General features: G+C 42.8%; 1 protein-coding gene across 2 annotated transcripts in view; it reads right to left on the bottom strand.

Moving 5' to 3' along the window:
* The window catches only part of LOC111159097 (oxysterol binding protein like 10), a 305,114-nt gene that overhangs the window by 57,348 nt on the left and 230,480 nt on the right, over positions 1-17,286 (bottom strand). For both annotated transcript variants that reach the window (XM_022521495.1, XM_022521496.1), the window contains one exon: positions 6,760-6,914. In XM_022521495.1, the coding sequence (XP_022377203.1) occupies positions 6,760-6,914 (155 nt within the window). The remainder of the gene's footprint in view (positions 1-6,759; positions 6,915-17,286) is intronic.

Raw genomic sequence — 17,286 nt, 5'->3', positions numbered from 1 at the left:
AATCATGAAGTGACACATGTAAGGATAAAAAGCCAATAGCAAGAATAGAAGAAACCCACACATACACATGCATATTTAAGAAGAAGTAATCAACTTTTACATGATTAAAAACACATGAAATGTACCCTGTTGGCAAAGTTTTAGGTGTACAGTATTATTAACTACACACATGTTGTTGCACAGATTTCTAGAACTTTCTCTTTTGCATGACTGGGATTCTAAACTCTTTGACTAGCATCTCTTCAGTTCTCCCTCCCCCCCCACCTCTCTGCCCCCAGCAACAAACAGTCTACTTCCTGTTTGAGACTGACTCCTCAGACACCTCATATCAATGGAATCATGCAGTATTCGTCCTGCGACCAGCTGACTTCACTCAGCATCATGGTCTCAAGGCTCATCCATGTTGCAGCAAGTGACAGGATTTTATTCTTTCTAAAGGCTGAATACCAGTGCATTAGATGTATATACCACATTTTCTTTATTCATTCCTTCACTAATGGTCATTTAGGTTGTTCATCTCTTGATTATTCTGAATAATCATCACTATCTGAGATCCTGGTTTCAATTCTTTTGGCTATATACACAAAATTGAGATATCTGGGTCATACAGTAGTTCTATTTTTAATTTTTTGAGGAACTTCCAGACGGTTTCCAGAAGCCTGTACCTTTGAGGCCCTCATGAGTTGCTATACCAAACATGTTAGTACTTACTGGCAGAATTCTCACTGTGTGAGAAGACTTTATTTATAACTTGAGCCATTAATTGTTGGCTTCTCAGTTTTTGTAACTGAAAAGAACCCTACTAGATACAGGAGATGGTCTGGTGTACAGGAAAGGCATTGGCTTGGGAGAGAGGAAGTCCAGATACCCATCTTGTCTCCCACAGGCCAGTTGTGTGGACTTTCGGCAAGAGTCAGCCACTCTAGTTGGAGTGCCATCCATTGGATGGCAACCAATGGAGAGTAGCCAGTGGACCCCTAACGGTGCTTCTAAGATTAAGTGCTTCAGAGGCCATGATTCAAAGAGGGAAAAAGTCTGTTCTATAGGACGCAGGAAGGAGATACAATCAAACTTGTGACAGGATGGGAGTGTGGTAGGGAGGGGAAATCTTATCACCCATAAACTTCCTTGTTACAAATTCTAACAAATGTGATCAACATTTCCTGTGTAATGACCATTTGAAATTCAATTTTGCAGCATTATCACAGAATTCAATAAGGTGATTTTCAATTGCTGTAAGTCATTGATAGCTGTCTCACTCCTTCAATAAATGGTTGGAATCAAATAAACAGGTGTCACGTATTTTGAACACATAAGGCCAAACATTTGTGTTAATTATTCAAAGGATCAAAACAACATATTACTTGATCTTCAAAATTTATCACCATCCCATGCCTGATAAATACTCTCATTCACATCTACTCATACATTTATGTATTATAGAGATGAAGAGATGATAAAAATGGGCTGAGGGGATTATACTGGCCAGGCTTCAACTTGAATGTCAGAGGATGTCAAACTGCCAGCATCCTATGTCATTAAGTGGTTCAAAAGTTCAGTGCTAAAGTGACGAATCCACCAAGGGCATAGAAATTCTTCTTGAGGCAAAATTCAGCTGAATCTTTTATATCTGCCTCCCTTCTTTATCTGTAAAATAACCTCCTCCCTTGGGGGAGAGAGGGAGAGATTATGACATGCTTACTTAAAAATCCAATTTTGTGATTTTTCTAACTGAAGCTCATTTGGCTAAATGCTAGTGGTCAGTACTTACGGGCATTATGAGAAGTCTCTCTGATCTTGCTAGATTGGGGGTGGGGGCGGTGTATAGGGCATGTGGTCTCTTGATAGCTTAGTTGCCACTGTAGTTCCGACAATTAACCAGGCAATGTTTATAAAGGAACAATCAACCCAGGAACTGACAGTGTGGTGTTGTTGTTGTTGTTAAGATTTATTTCTTTTAGACTGGGGGAGAGGTGGGGAGCAGAGGGAGAGAATCTTCAAGCAGACTCCCCGCTGAGCGTGGAGCCAGATGCCGGGCTCAGCTACCACGACCCATAAGATCATGACCTGAGCGGAAACCAAGTCAGATGTTTAACTGACTGAGGCCCCCTCGGGGCCCCACTGACAGCATGTTCTTGAGGCACAAGCTTTAAAACCCTCTAGTTCAGGGTCTCCAATAGAGAGATAAATAGAACTGACCCTCCATCTTCTCCCTCCAGAACAGGGGTAGGTATCTGAGCACCAAATATTTGCCATATATGATTAATACAACATTATTTTAAGTGCTTCCCTTTTTCTACCTTACCCACAGGGGATCTGAATAAGTTAAGTTTACCAAATGCTCTTCAGCTGGTGAATGGATAAAAAACTCTGAATCCAATGGCTACTATTCAGCAATAAGAAGGCACGGACCACTGACCAATATAACAACACGGATGAAAGGCAAAAGCAAGCCACAGAACAAAAAGAAGCCCTACTAAAAAGGCTACATACTGTATGATTTCATTTACACAGAACTCCAGAAAAGGCAAAGCTGTATGGACAGAAAACAGAGGAGGACTTGTAAGGGCCTAACTATAAAGGAACACAAGGGAATTTTGGAAAGTGGCAGAATTATTCCATATTTTAATGTACTTAAAAGTGATAAATCGCATTTTAAAGGGGTGACTTTTATTATTTTTGAGTTACCCTCAATAAAACTTACTTTTAGAAATACTAAGGTTCTGTCCCTCTAGAATGGTAGGTATACATGGTTACATTCACAATCGTCTCCATGTTGCCCTCCACCTTCTGATTCCAATGGCGCACTCACTCTTGATCCACAGCAGGAAATAGAAACCACACCAGGTATTTCAATGAGAAAGGGACTGGGTATGGGAATTAGGTGCTTACAGAATCTCTGAAAGGTATGGAGGAGCAAAGACCCCTTTAACTCCTTATTTCAAGCACACAGCACCATAGGAAGTCATGGTCCCAGTGTCAGGAATTGGCCGCTGCAGCCTGCCCAACAGCATGTCATGTCCGTGTGGGTGAGCCTAAGGCCCCAGGACAATGCATGTGGCCCCCACAAGTGCCTCAAACACCCACATCCCCATGACCTTGCCAACCAGTAGCACCAGCAGAGGAAACTTGGTCTCCATCTCAGCCTTCCAAATCCCACACAGATGCATTTATGGGACCTATCATGAATTCAGAAACACAGCTGTAAGAAGTTCTGGGACATGTTGTTGGGTTTCCCATTGGGAGAGTGGAAATGAAGGTCAAGAGAGCCAATCCCAGTATCTCCCCATCACGGTTCTCCCTGTCCTGGCACAAGGCATTCTTCCCTGAAGACAGTATAACACAAACCTTTTTCTGTCTAGATTTAAATTTCAAACGGTGCTAAGAGACTTGAAAAATTGTTCTGCTAATGGGTAAAACCAAGATCCTAACTCATTTCATTATGGAAGAATATTTCATTTTCACATATAGTTAGTTCTAGCCCCAGCAGAATAAAAATTTTAAGATCACTGCATTTGATAATAGAGCCAACCACAATTCTGCTCTAACTCATGTATTAAATACACATTGGTCTTTGAGTTTTATTCTGCTGGGAATTAAACAGATGAAGCTTGAAAATGCATTAATTTTCCAGGTATCTGTAAGCTGTTTTACAGTAAAGCCAGCACTAGGGTAGGGAGTCTGACACTGTGATTTATAACAAGAAATATGTATTTGGTTTTGTCCCCATTCCTGGCACAGTGCTCCTAAAACTCTAGGAATTCCTAAAGGGATAAGAGAGGATGAGGGTAGGTGTCTTTTGTTATATTAATGAGTGACCATTAGAAGCCCCTAGGTAACCTAAGTATGGGGACCATTTCCAACTAACACTGTGACTAGAGAATGGTACAACTTTCAGTCCCACCCCCTGACTTCCAGGAGGCAGGGGAGGGGCTGGAGACAGAGTTCAGTTACCAAAGATTTAATCAATCTTGTCTCTGGAATGAAGCTTCCAGAAAACTCCAAAACAATAGGGTTCAGAGAGCTTCCGGCTTGGTGAACATGGAGAGGTGCTGCAAGAGGGGTGCTGGGGAGGGCATGGCAGCTCATGCGCCTTCCCCAAGCATCTCTTCCAACTGTTCCTGAATTATAACCTCTTATAATAAACTGGGAAGTGTTTCTCTGAGTTCTGTGACCCACTAGAGCAAATTATTCAAACCCAAGAGGGGGGTCATGAGAACCACTGATCTATAGCCCATTGGTCAGAAGTACCCATGACCTGAACTTGTGATTGGCTGAAAATGTGGGGGGGGCAGAAGGGGGGGGCAGGAGAGTCTTGTGGGGCTGAGCCCTCAGCCTCTGGGATCTGAAACTCCCCAGGTAGACAATGTCAGAGCTGAACTGAACAGTAGGATGCCCAGTCTGTGTCCAGTGAGAACTGGATTGAGTCAAATCGCTTGGTGGTATTAAAAAAGCACACAACTGTCAGAGGGAGGTATACGATTTATACCCTAATTATTGTTTCTAAAGATATAACACGAGCAACAAACCAGAAGAAAATAGTTCGCTCAGTGAAAGTGCCACAGTAACTATGATCCTGAGTTTCACCGGCGATCACTCACATAGTAAATCTATTCTCTATATCGAAGCGTTAAGGAAGATATTCATAAGGAATTTTTAGCCTCTAGGAATTTCACTTCCTTCTTGGGTTATTTCTCCAAATTCTGCAAAAAGGAGGTAATGGCAACATTTTCCTTTTTTTCTGACAGGAAAAGAACTGGGTCAATATTGCTAGCTTCTTCAGTTCTTAAAAACAAAAAGTGACAAAGCACAATGCCCTGAAGTAAAAATAGTATACAACCAACACTCGCTGTTGGGGTTGTGAGAAGCATCTACCAAAGCCGTCGCTGGAAAGAAAATGAAAAGGAGTCTCATACTTTCCCTTCTCCGAAAACCATCAAAACACCACCATGCCCCCATTAAGTCCTCACTGCTATGAAGATTCACCCATGAACGCCTTACACCATTCTGACTGGGGTAAAGGTAATACGACAACCTATGCTGCTAACTAATGCTGTTCCTAACTTAAGGGGAAGAAAGTTCTTCCTAGTTCTTCTCCTTCGAAGTACTATTAAAAAGTTGAACTTGGGAGCTAGTTATTTCTTGTGGACAATCATACACTCTTCTGCCAAGGCCAGTGACCACTAAGGCAAAGGGGGCAACAATTTTAAGTAAAAGGGACAGGCCTGGCCTCTCGGGCTTTAGCGTTAACAGGAGGCGCTCTCAGGGAAAAGCAGAAGAAACATGAAGAAGGATTCACAGAATGGGAACAGCACCAGCCCTAATAAGTAAGCTTCTTAGGTTACGGCTTCTGTTGGGTTTTGCCCAAGAATGCCGCCAGGAATGAGATCCTATAAAGTTGTTACTAAAGATCTAATGACATACTTCCCTACTCCTAATTTTTCCCTAGAGCTATATTTTAAATGTATTTATTATGATGTGAAGCTCCAAAGGTTCTCTGCCAAGGGAATGGAGGATATTATTGTAGGTTTCAACTCTTGAGTGGCTAAGCACCCACCGTCAAATGCCACCCCACCCAAGACTCTCTGAAGAACAACAGGGCGACAGGGCTCCTACCATTTACTCCGTCACCAACTCAACTGCCAGTTCATCTATACATCAGCTTCAAGTGTTTTCAACTTGAAACTCCTGGTACAGGTAAAGGGAAGTGCCTCGGAAAATCTCATATTCCCTACTCGTTTCATACCCCGAGAAGGCACCTTACAGATGTGAATGGAATGCCTGTAGTCAGGCTGATCCTACCTCCATAAGAGCCAAGTTACCAAAGTCCCTGTCCCAGAATGTAATCACGGGAAGCCTGGAAAAAATTTTCAGTTGATAACCAAGATAACCGTTGGACCCAGGCAGCTGCCTTGGGGCTCTCAACCTTCCCCAGGAGATTTTATGAGCACCCTACATGTTTCAGGCTAAGGATGTTCAGCTAGAATTAAGAACAACCTCTAACACGTGGATCCGGTATGGCTCCGCCTAGTTCACAAGGTCACATAGACAGAACGTGCGCATCAAAATAAAAAAAAAAAAAAATACAGAAGTTCCCTTGAGACACAAAGGAACACGCTGCATCTGGCTTCCTTCCAGTGGCCACTTGGGAGGCACGGTTAGTGGGGAGAGGCGTGTGGGCAGAGGGCAGTCCAGGGAGCCTGCGGAAGCCAGGCCAGTCAGGAAGCTCTGCAGGGGCTGTCCCCACCCCCACCTGGCAGGGCACGGGTCCCCTGCAGCTGGAGGGGAGGCCCAGGAGTCTCAGCCATGGCCCCGGGGGGGACGCTGGTCTGGCTCTGGAACATGCAGGGGACGAGCATGTGAGGCGGGAGCTGATGTTAGCACGAACCACACCAAGAAGCCATTATTCAGGGGAGCGACAATATATTGTAACTGCTCCCGGCATGTCAACAGGCATCATTTTAATGGGCGCATTTGAATTTCTCCCACTTGAAGTTAAAACGACTCCCATTTCGATGAAAATAGGAGATTTCCTCATTGGTAAGATCACATTTCAGCCGCGGCAGCTGCCAGACACGAGAACAGAAGTGCCAGGCGTGCCCAGAGCCGATTTTGTCTCTCCAGGCAAGGCTCCCATTTTATAATTTGTCTCCTCTTCAAACAAAGAGATGAGCAAGTTACAAATATAATTACTACGTTTCTGAACAAGCGAGAACACAAGCCACAGGAGTGCTAAGAGAAAACTAACGGCTCGCTTACCTCGGGCTCCGGTGGCAAACTTTGCTCATCTTCAGCGGAGTTTGGTAAAATCGCCCAGGTTATGTTGGCACTGGCTGGTGGTAAAGAGCCAAGTGTCCCATTTTTCAGCTGCTCTGTGGAATGTGACTTGGGCCCGTGCCATCCCAGGATGTTTTCTGCAATAAAGACCTAGAATGATGCCAAGTATTTTCCAATTTAAACATTTACAGCTCAAAAAATACCTGTAACCCACTGTATAAGGAGACAGACTTGAAATGGGCCCAGTTTGGAGTGGATTGTGGTAAATTTAAGTGGGCTTGTTCTGAACGAGGTACCAAGTGTGGATACGGATCTGATTATAAATTAGTCCCTATATGATGGCAGTGACCAGAATCACCATAGGCTGTTTCTTTCCCCATCCGTGGGGGGGGGGGGGGGTCATAATTCACCAAAGTCAGATTTTAAGTGTTTTTCTTAATTTTTTAAGAAAAAAATATTTACATAAAGATATTTATCATTAAAACATTAGAATAAACAAGTCAAACTTTATCAGAAAGGGGCTGCTCAGATTGTCGTTTAATTGCCAATTGCGTGACCACAGCTCTGAAAAGTGGCTGGCGTCATGTGGCCCCCCTCCGTGACTGCTGGGGCAGAAGTCAGGAAGCCCCATAACAAAGGACACATGTTCATTCCATTCTAGCAAGAAACACATTTATAAACACCAGTCTGATAAACCAAAAGCATTTTTCTGATTCTCCCCCAACAAAGACTCCATTAACTGTAATACTGTTTGTTTATTTTGGAGTCAGATTTTATGCTTATTAGTGGGGACAGGAGTAAACACAGGGGATTCCTTTCCCAATTCCACCACTGGAATAAGAATAGGTCTCAAACTCAGCTGACCCTCCCCCTGAAGACTGTGTTCTTTGTTTCAGAGCAAAGATAAGGGATGAAGAAAAGGTAGACTGAAAGTGGATGGGGCTTTACATGAACTAGAACTTGACCAGCAGGGTCTCTGATGTTCCATCAGGATAGTAATCCTATCCATCCATTAGCCTTTTCATTAGAGTTACTCCAAGAAAAATCTACAAGTATTCCAGACATTTAATACCTTGGGAGACTCTGGTTGATGGAAACAAAGTAACAGAGCCAGCTGAGATGGCTGCATGCGTTGAGTGTGTGTGCTCCTCTCCAACACAAGCATATTTTTAGGCAGAAATTTTTTTTTAAGAAACGTCAAGTGTTAGATCACACAGCTGTGGCTTAAAAGCCTCAAGTGGCTTCTCATGGCAACTGGAACGCGGTCCAGCTGCCTGGCTTGTAAGACCGTCCAGTCTCATTTCATTTTCTCCTCATTGCTCACTGCGCTCAAGTCATGCTGGTAGTTTTTCCATTCTCGCAGTGAGCCAAGTTCATTCAGGTCAAGAGCCTTTGGGCCACACCCTTCCATCTGCTCCGAATGCCACCCCCCACCCCAGTTCTTCTACATGGGGGAAAGGCCTCCTCCATAAATCCAGTTCACTCAAATATCACTTGCTCAGAGAAGCTTCCTGGGAGCTTCCCAGTCAAAGCACTGCTCCAAAGGCACCCCCCGTCCCATCAGTCAGTTTACTGTCTTCACAGCACTCAGTGCGATCTGAACTCACCCTGCTCATTAGTTGGTCTACTGTGTTTCTCTCCTCCCTAAAACGTCAGCTCCCATCAGCAGAGACAGTATTGCCCTTGCTCATGTCTGGGTCTCCAGAACCTAGAATACGGTCTGGCAAAGAGTATGCACTCAATAATTATGTGCCAAAATGAATGAATGACTATTAAGATTTTTTTTTTAAGATTTTATTTCTTTGATAGAGACACAGAGAGAGAGGGAACACAAGCAGGGGGAGTGGGAGAGAGGGAAGCAGGCTAATACAGGGCTCGATCTTAGGACCCTGGGATCATGACCCCAGCTGAAGGCAGTCACTTAACGAATGAGCCACTCAGGTGCCCCGACTATTAAGATTTTCATAGACAGGGACTCCTGAGCGGCTCAATAGTTAAGCGTCCGCCTTCAGCTCAGGTCATGATCCCAGGGTCCTGGGATCGATCCCCGTATTGGGCTCCCTGCTCAGTAGAGAGCCTGCTTCTCCCTCTGCCTGCTGCGCCCTCTGTTTGTGCACTCTCTCTCTTTCTCCCTCTGACAAAAAAAAAAAAAAAAGAGGTTTCAAAAGGAATGTGCATTTCACAACTTCTTAAAAATTAAGAAATAAGAGATGGCAAAAAGGGAGAAAGTAGAATGGATGGTGGTTGCTAGGGACTGGGGGTGGGGAGATGCAGACTTAGTGTTTAAGAGGTATGGAATGTGTTTCACAAGATAGTGTTCTAGAGGTTGGTTACACAACAATGTGAATGTACTCAACATTCTACTGAGCTATATACTTATAAACGGTTAAAGTGGTAAATTTTTGAATATGTATGTTTTATCACATTTTGAAATGGCATCTATATTATCAGTTCTTGATGTCATTTTAAAAAAGGTGAAAACTCACAATACTAAAATCCAAATTTTAAAAAAGGTGAAAACTCACAAGACTAAAATCCATAAGACTAAAATCAGTTCTTGATGTCATTTTAAAAAAGGTGAAAACTCACAATACTAGGGTGTCATAATTCACCAAAGTCAGATTTTAAGTGTTTTTCTTAATTTTTTAAGAAAAAAATATTTACATAAAGATATTTATCATTAAAACATTAGAATAAACAAGTCAAACTTTATCAGAAAGGGGCTGCTCAGATTGTCGTTTAATTGCCAATTGCGTGACCACAGCTCTGAAAAGTGGCTGGCGTCATGTGGCCCCCCTCCGTGACTGCTGGGGCAGAAGTCAGGAAGCCCCATAACAAAGGACACATGTTCATTCCATTCTAGCAAGAAACACATTTATAAACACCAGTCTGATAAACCAAAAGCATTTTTCTGATTCTCCCCCAACAAAGACTCCATTAACTGTAATACTGTTTGTTTATTTTGGAGTCAGATTTTATGCTTATTAGTGGGGACAGGAGTAAACACAGGGGATTCCTTTCCCAATTCCACCACTGGAATAAGAATAGGTCTCAAACTCAGCTGACCCTCCCCCTGAAGACTGTGTTCTTTGTTTCAGAGCAAAGATAAGGGATGAAGAAAAGGTAGACTGAAAGTGGATGGGGCTTTACATGAACTAGAACTTGACCAGCAGGGTCTCTGATGTTCCATCAGGATAGTAATCCTATCCATCCATTAGCCTTTTCATTAGAGTTACTCCAAGAAAAATCTACAAGTATTCCAGACATTTAATACCTTGGGAGACTCTGGTTGATGGAAACAAAGTAACAGAGCCAGCTGAGATGGCTGCATGCGTTGAGTGTGTGTGCTCCTCTCCAACACAAGCATATTTTTAGGCAGAAATTTTTTTTTAAGAAACGTCAAGTGTTAGATCACACAGCTGTGGCTTAAAAGCCTCAAGTGGCTTCTCATGGCAACTGGAACGCGGTCCAGCTGCCTGGCTTGTAAGACCGTCCAGTCTCATTTCATTTTCTCCTCATTGCTCACTGCGCTCAAGTCATGCTGGTAGTTTTTCCATTCTCGCAGTGAGCCAAGTTCATTCAGGTCAAGAGCCTTTGGGCCACACCCTTCCATCTGCTCCGAATGCCACCCCCCACCCCAGTTCTTCTACATGGGGGAAAGGCCTCCTCCATAAATCCAGTTCACTCAAATATCACTTGCTCAGAGAAGCTTCCTGGGAGCTTCCCAGTCAAAGCACTGCTCCAAAGGCACCCCCCGTCCCATCAGTCAGTTTACTGTCTTCACAGCACTCAGTGCGATCTGAACTCACCCTGCTCATTAGTTGGTCTACTGTGTTTCTCTCCTCCCTAAAACGTCAGCTCCCATCAGCAGAGACAGTATTGCCCTTGCTCATGTCTGGGTCTCCAGAACCTAGAATACGGTCTGGCAAAGAGTATGCACTCAATAATTATGTGCCAAAATGAATGAATGACTATTAAGATTTTTTTTTTAAGATTTTATTTCTTTGATAGAGACACAGAGAGAGAGGGAACACAAGCAGGGGGAGTGGGAGAGAGGGAAGCAGGCTAATACAGGGCTCGATCTTAGGACCCTGGGATCATGACCCCAGCTGAAGGCAGTCACTTAACGAATGAGCCACTCAGGTGCCCCGACTATTAAGATTTTCATAGACAGGGACTCCTGAGCGGCTCAATAGTTAAGCGTCCGCCTTCAGCTCAGGTCATGATCCCAGGGTCCTGGGATCGATCCCCGTATTGGGCTCCCTGCTCAGTAGAGAGCCTGCTTCTCCCTCTGCCTGCTGCGCCCTCTGTTTGTGCACTCTCTCTCTTTCTCCCTCTGACAAAAAAAAAAAAAAAGAGGTTTCAAAAGGAATGTGCATTTCACAACTTCTTAAAAATTAAGAAATAAGAGATGGCAAAAAGGGAGAAAGTAGAATGGATGGTGGTTGCTAGGGACTGGGGGTGGGGAGATGCAGACTTAGTGTTTAAGAGGTATGGAATGTGTTTCACAAGATAGTGTTCTAGAGGTTGGTTACACAACAATGTGAATGTACTCAACATTCTACTGAGCTATATACTTATAAACGGTTAAAGTGGTAAATTTTTGAATATGTATGTTTTATCACATTTTGAAATGGCATCTATATTATCAGTTCTTGATGTCATTTTAAAAAAGGTGAAAACTCACAATACTAAAATCCAAATTTTAAAAAAGGTGAAAACTCACAAGACTAAAATCCATAAGACTAAAATCAGTTCTTGATGTCATTTTAAAAAAGGTGAAAACTCACAATACTAAAAATCAAATACTAAAATGGAAGAATCCTCATAAATAATAAGGCAGATGGGGCTAGACTAAGAAAACCAACCCAAGGTTCAAGACACCAGAATCTGCCATGAAAAAGGTACACCTGTCCTGCTGACCAACTCCTCACCAACTGCAAGTTGGATTCAGATCTTAAATACTGAACATCTGTCTCACCAATACAGGAGGACTACTTTTTCTAAAAAAAAAAATATATATATATATTTTTTATATGTATATATATGTATGTATATATACATACATATATATATATATACACACACACGTGTGCGCATGCATGCAAGTAATAAATTTCTTCTAGAGTAATTAGGAAAGCTTAAATAGCACTAAGGAAAAGATCTGCTTGCCTAAGTGATGGGGACAATATTCCCTCCATTACTTCCATACCTCAACTCTGTCCCTCCCACCCTCCATACCACCATAATTCAGAGATGATAATCCAGGAGATAATGGGGTAGGAAGTAGAGTCCCGCAGCCAGAGACACACTGCATTCAGGAACAGACACAAACCAGGACAGGAAGAGAGAAGGTACCAGTGCATGCTGGGGAATGTAGTTTTCTATATACTCTATGGATTCTGCGTATCAAAGAACCAGTGAGTGAGGACCAGAGAGAAGCCCATCCTAGACCAACCCACGTGCTCTACCAAATAAATGGTCCCTTAGTTTCCAAGTCTGGATAGGCCTGCCTCATTTGAGGGTGAAGGAGGAAAATTCTAACAGAGTAAATGAAATAGGGGCACCTGGGTGGCTCAGTTGGTTAAGCATCTGCCTTTGGCTCAGGGCATGATCCCAGGGTCCTATGATAGAGCCCCATGTGGGGCTCCCTGCTCAGTGGGGAGTCTGCTTTTCCCTGTCCCCCCTGCTTTTGCTCTCTCTCTTGCTAGCTCTCTCTCAAATAAGGAAAATGAAACGAAATTTAAAAACAGAGTAAATGAGATCGATTGTATAGAGTCTGAGAAAAGAAATGGAATCCTCAGAAGCTTAGAGGAGGAATCCATCTCTGAAACTTCTAATGTAAGGCCTTTGGCTCAGGTCATGATCTCAGGGCCATGAAGCTGAGTCCCTTGTTGGCCACCACGTGGAGCCTGCTTAAGATTTCTTCTCCCTCTTCCTTTGCCCCTTCCCAGCTCTGAACCAAGGAGGGCCAGAGTGAGAGGGAGAGAGAGAATCTTAAGCAGAATGCACAACAGAGATCCAAGAGACCCTGATGGACACAGATCAGGTCAATAAATCAGAAACAACAAACAATGACAGAAGAAACAGCCTGACCACAAAAGAGAGCTTGGATGCCACTGGTACAGTCTACCACTTTTCAGAAAAGACAACAGAGAAAGACACATGTAGACACGGCTTGGCAATCTTTTTTTTTTTTCTTGGCTTTTCATTGCTGAAATTTCAAACTCATATGAAAGTAGAGTATAATGAACTCCTAGCTCATGAAGTTTGGCAATGTTTTTAAGTAACAAAAATCAAGAGGATATTTTTCCAATCATTTAAGGCAGAAAATTAGACTTGCCTTAGAGGAAAACAAACTAGTTTTGAATTTTTGCTACAACACTAGATGTCAAAAGGTGAATAGGTGAAGAGAGGAATGCAAATAAAAGTCTACAGATTTGCGGTGGGGTGAGGGGCCAAGAGATAATGTTGTCTGTAGCCAAATGATCTTTCCTCTGTGAAGAAGCTCTTGCCAGAGAGCAAGGACTAATGTATGCAACTAACATACAGTAACTCATCTAACCTGAAAAATGACCCATGAGGTAGGTCTTACTATTGTTCCCATTTGTCAGATAAAGAAAGAGAGGCACAGGGGCGCCTGGGTGGCTCAGTGGGTTAAAGCCTCTGCCTTTGGCTCAGGTCATGATCTCAGGGTCCTGGGATCGAGCCCCGTATCGGGCTTTCTGCTCAGTGGGGAGCCTGCTTCCCCCACCCCGCCTGCCCTCTGCCTGCCTCTCTGCCTACTTGTGATATCTGTCAAATAAATAAATAAAATCTTAAAAAAAAAAAAAAAAGAAAGAAAGAGGCACAAATAGCCAATAGGTGGGAGAATCGAGATTAAAACCAAAATAGCCTGGGTCTCGAGCCCAGATTCTTAAACTCTACACACTGTATGTTTTCCCAGAGCACCACAGAGACTCAGAAAAGTTTCTGCCTTCTGGGGGTAAAAAACTACTTGAAGACATGTACTGACATATGAAGAAGAGAAGCAGAATCAGGAACTCAAGCCTGGAAAAGTTGTGTATTAAAAGCAGCGAACCCCACTAAACATAGAACTGAGTCGAGCTGGTATCAGGGGAAGTAAGAAGGACATTCCCCTTGGGTGTAATTTTAAAGTGGCACCAACAAGACACTCAGTAATCAAGATAAATTACATTTTCACACAATATTTTTAAAACCAGAATTAATGGAAAAAGTTTTACAAGACTTAGTCTTCCTTGACTCGCTGTGTTGAATCCTGTCTTAATTTAAAATTTTATATTTTGTTCATCCTGGATTATTTCTGCATTAATTTTGGTTTAAAGACATGTCATTAAAGCATCATTCATCTTAATTATTTGGCACTCCTTAAATTTATGCTCAAGGTGAGTGTCTCACAGACCTCATCCCAATCCCAGGCCTGGACTGAACTGAAATAATTTTTCTGAACATAGTTACATGGGCAACCTGGGTGGCTCAGTGGGTTAAAGCCTCCGCCTTCAGCTCAGGTCATGATCTCAGGGTCCTGGGATTGAGCCCAGCATTGGGTTCTCTGTTCAGCAGGGAGCCTGCTTCCTCCTCTCTCTCCCTCTGCCTGCCTCTCTGCCTACTTGTGATCTCTGTCAAGTAAATAAATAAAAATCTTAAGAAAAAATAAAATAAAAATAAACATAGTTACATGACTGAATATTATATTAAAATTATTTTAAAGAGATTCAATCATTATCAAATTAAGCATTAAATTAGTGTTAACATATTAACAATAGCCCCCATATTACATTATCAAAAATTGGGAAGCTTATCAGAGAAACAAGAAATTAAGTTTTCATCACTAAAGGAGAGAGTCAAAAAGAAGGGTCATTCTTGGGGCCCCTGGGTAGCTCAGTGGGTTAAGCCTCTGCCTTCGGCTCAGGTCATGGTCTCAGGGTCCTGGGATTGAGCCCCACATCAGGCTCTCTGCTTGGCAGGGAGCCTGCTTCTGGTCTCTCTCTTTCTGCTTCTCTGCCTACTTCTGATCTCTCTCTCTCTGTCAAATAAATAAAATCTTTAAAAAATAAAAAAGAAGAAGAAGAAGAAGAAGGGTCATTCTTGACTTTGATGATTAGAAAAATATAGGTTAGGCCTATGTTTACAGTAGCATTATTTACAATAGCCAAATGATGGAAGTAGCCCAAGTGCCCATCCATAGATGAATGGATAAAGACAACACACACACACACACACACACACACACACACACACACACACAGGAATATTACTCAGCCATGAAAGAACGAAATCTTAACATTTGCAACAACATGGATGGAGCTAGACAGTATTATGTTAAGCAAAGTAAGTCAGTCAGAGAAAGACAAATACGTATGATTTCATTCACATGTAGAATTTAAGAAACAATTTAAGAAAGCAAGCAAAGAAAAAAAAAGAGAAAATACAGGTTAAAGAATGCTTATGAAAAACAATGTTGGGGTGTACAGGTGGCTCAGTCAGTTATGCATCTGACTCTTGGTTTTGTCTTGGGTCATGACATTAGGGTCACGGGATCAAGCCCCAAGTCAGGCTCTGTGCTCAGCACAGAGTCTACCTGTCTCTCTCCCTCTCCTCTTTCCCCAGCTTGCGTGCAATTTCTCTCCAAAATAAATAAATAAGAAAGATCCTAAAAGAAAACAAACAAACAAAAAAAAAAACAGGGTCAGCTGGGTGGCTCCATTGCCTAAGCATCTGCCTTCAGCTCAGGTCATGATCTCAGGGTCCTGGGATGGAGCCCCACATCAGGCGCCCTGCTCAGTGGGGAGCCTGATTCTTCTTTCCTCCCCGCTTGTGCTCTCTCTCACTATCTCTGTTACTATCTGTGTGTCTGTCTCTCACTCCCAAATAAATTAATTAATTAAAACTGAAACTTAAAAAAAAATTTAAAAAAAAAACACAACTGCTCCAGGATCTATAAAGAACTCCTCAAACTCAACACACACAAAACAGATAATCATATCAAAAAATGGGCAGAAGATATGAACAGACACTTCTCCAATGAAGACATACAAATGGCTATCAGACACATGAAAAAGTGTTCATCATCACTAGCCATCAGGGAGATTCAAATTAAAACCACATTGAGATATCACCTTACACCAGTTAGAATGGCCAAAATTAGCAAGACAGGAAACAACATGTGTTGGAGGGGATGTGGAGAAAGGGGAACCCTCTTACACTGTTGGTGGGAATGCAAGTTGGTGCAGCCACTTTGGAGAACAGTGTGGAGATTCCTCAAGAAATTAAAAATAGAGCTTCCCGATGACCCTGCAATTGCACTACTGGGTATTTACCCCAAAGATACAGATGTAGTGGAAAGAAGGGCCATCTGTACCCCAATGTTTATAGCAGCAATAGCCACGGTCGCCAAACTGTGGAAAGAACCAAGATGCCCTTCAATGGACGAATGGATAAGGAAGATGTGGTCCATATACACTATGGAGTATTATGCCTCCATCAGAAAGGATGAATACCCAAATTTTGTAGCAACATGGACGGGACTGGAAGAGATTATGCTGAGTGAAATAAGTCAAGCAGAGAGAGTCAATTATCATATGGTTTCACTTATTTGTGGAGCATAACAAATAGCATGGAGGACAAGGGGAGTTAGAGAGGAGAAGGGAGTTGGGGGAAATTAGAAGGGGAGGTGAACCATGAGAGACTATGGACTCTGAACAACAATCTGAGGGGTTTGAAGCGGCGGGGGGTGGGAGGTTGGGGGAACCAGGTGGTGGGTATTAGAGAGGGCACGGATTGCATGGAGCACTGGGTGTGGTGCAAAAACAATGAATACTGTTATGCTGAAAATAAATTTAAAAAAAAAAAACACAACTGCTACTAGAATTTATATGCATATTGTTCCCAAAACACTAAAGATGATGAGCCAAGGAAGTACAACCTATGCAGCAAAATAAAGAGAAAACAAGAAACGCCACATGGAAGCAGAAAAACAAAAGGCAACAAGGACCCTGCCAGGGAAACAAACAGCAGTTTAAAGAAATAAAGAAATGGACTGCATTACCCCATTGAAAGGCAGGCGCTCAAGATGGTGTCCTAAAACAAACGCAAGTCTAGACCATACATCCCTAATTCTAAGACACACCCATTTCACAAACACTCCTAAACAAGTTTGTCCGACAGTCCGATTTCAGTGGCAGCTGTTCTTTCTCAGCAGCACAGAGGACGATGGCGTGTTTTATTGCTGGTGGCGTCTGACAGTTGTGGAAATGTGCTCCACCTACAGAAAGTGACTCCAGTAGGAAGATGGTCAAAGACAGACCGGGACATCCAAAGGCAAGGACAACTGGGAACAGCTATGAACTGTCAACTCGAGTAGCCAGAGACCCACCCACTGTCTTTCCCTCTGGAAACACTCTAACGCTCATGAGCCGGGAGACCATGGAAGATGACAGAACAGAAGAGAACAGGAAGGTGGAGGCTGGTCCCCCAAATGGCAAATCC

This window comes from Enhydra lutris, unplaced genomic scaffold, assembly GCF_002288905.1.
Source record: "Enhydra lutris kenyoni isolate GAN:26980312 unplaced genomic scaffold, ASM228890v2 scaffoldscaffold66, whole genome shotgun sequence".
Classification (NCBI taxonomy): Eukaryota; Metazoa; Chordata; class Mammalia; order Carnivora; family Mustelidae; genus Enhydra; species Enhydra lutris.
This window is presented reverse-complemented; position numbering and strand designations above follow the sequence as displayed.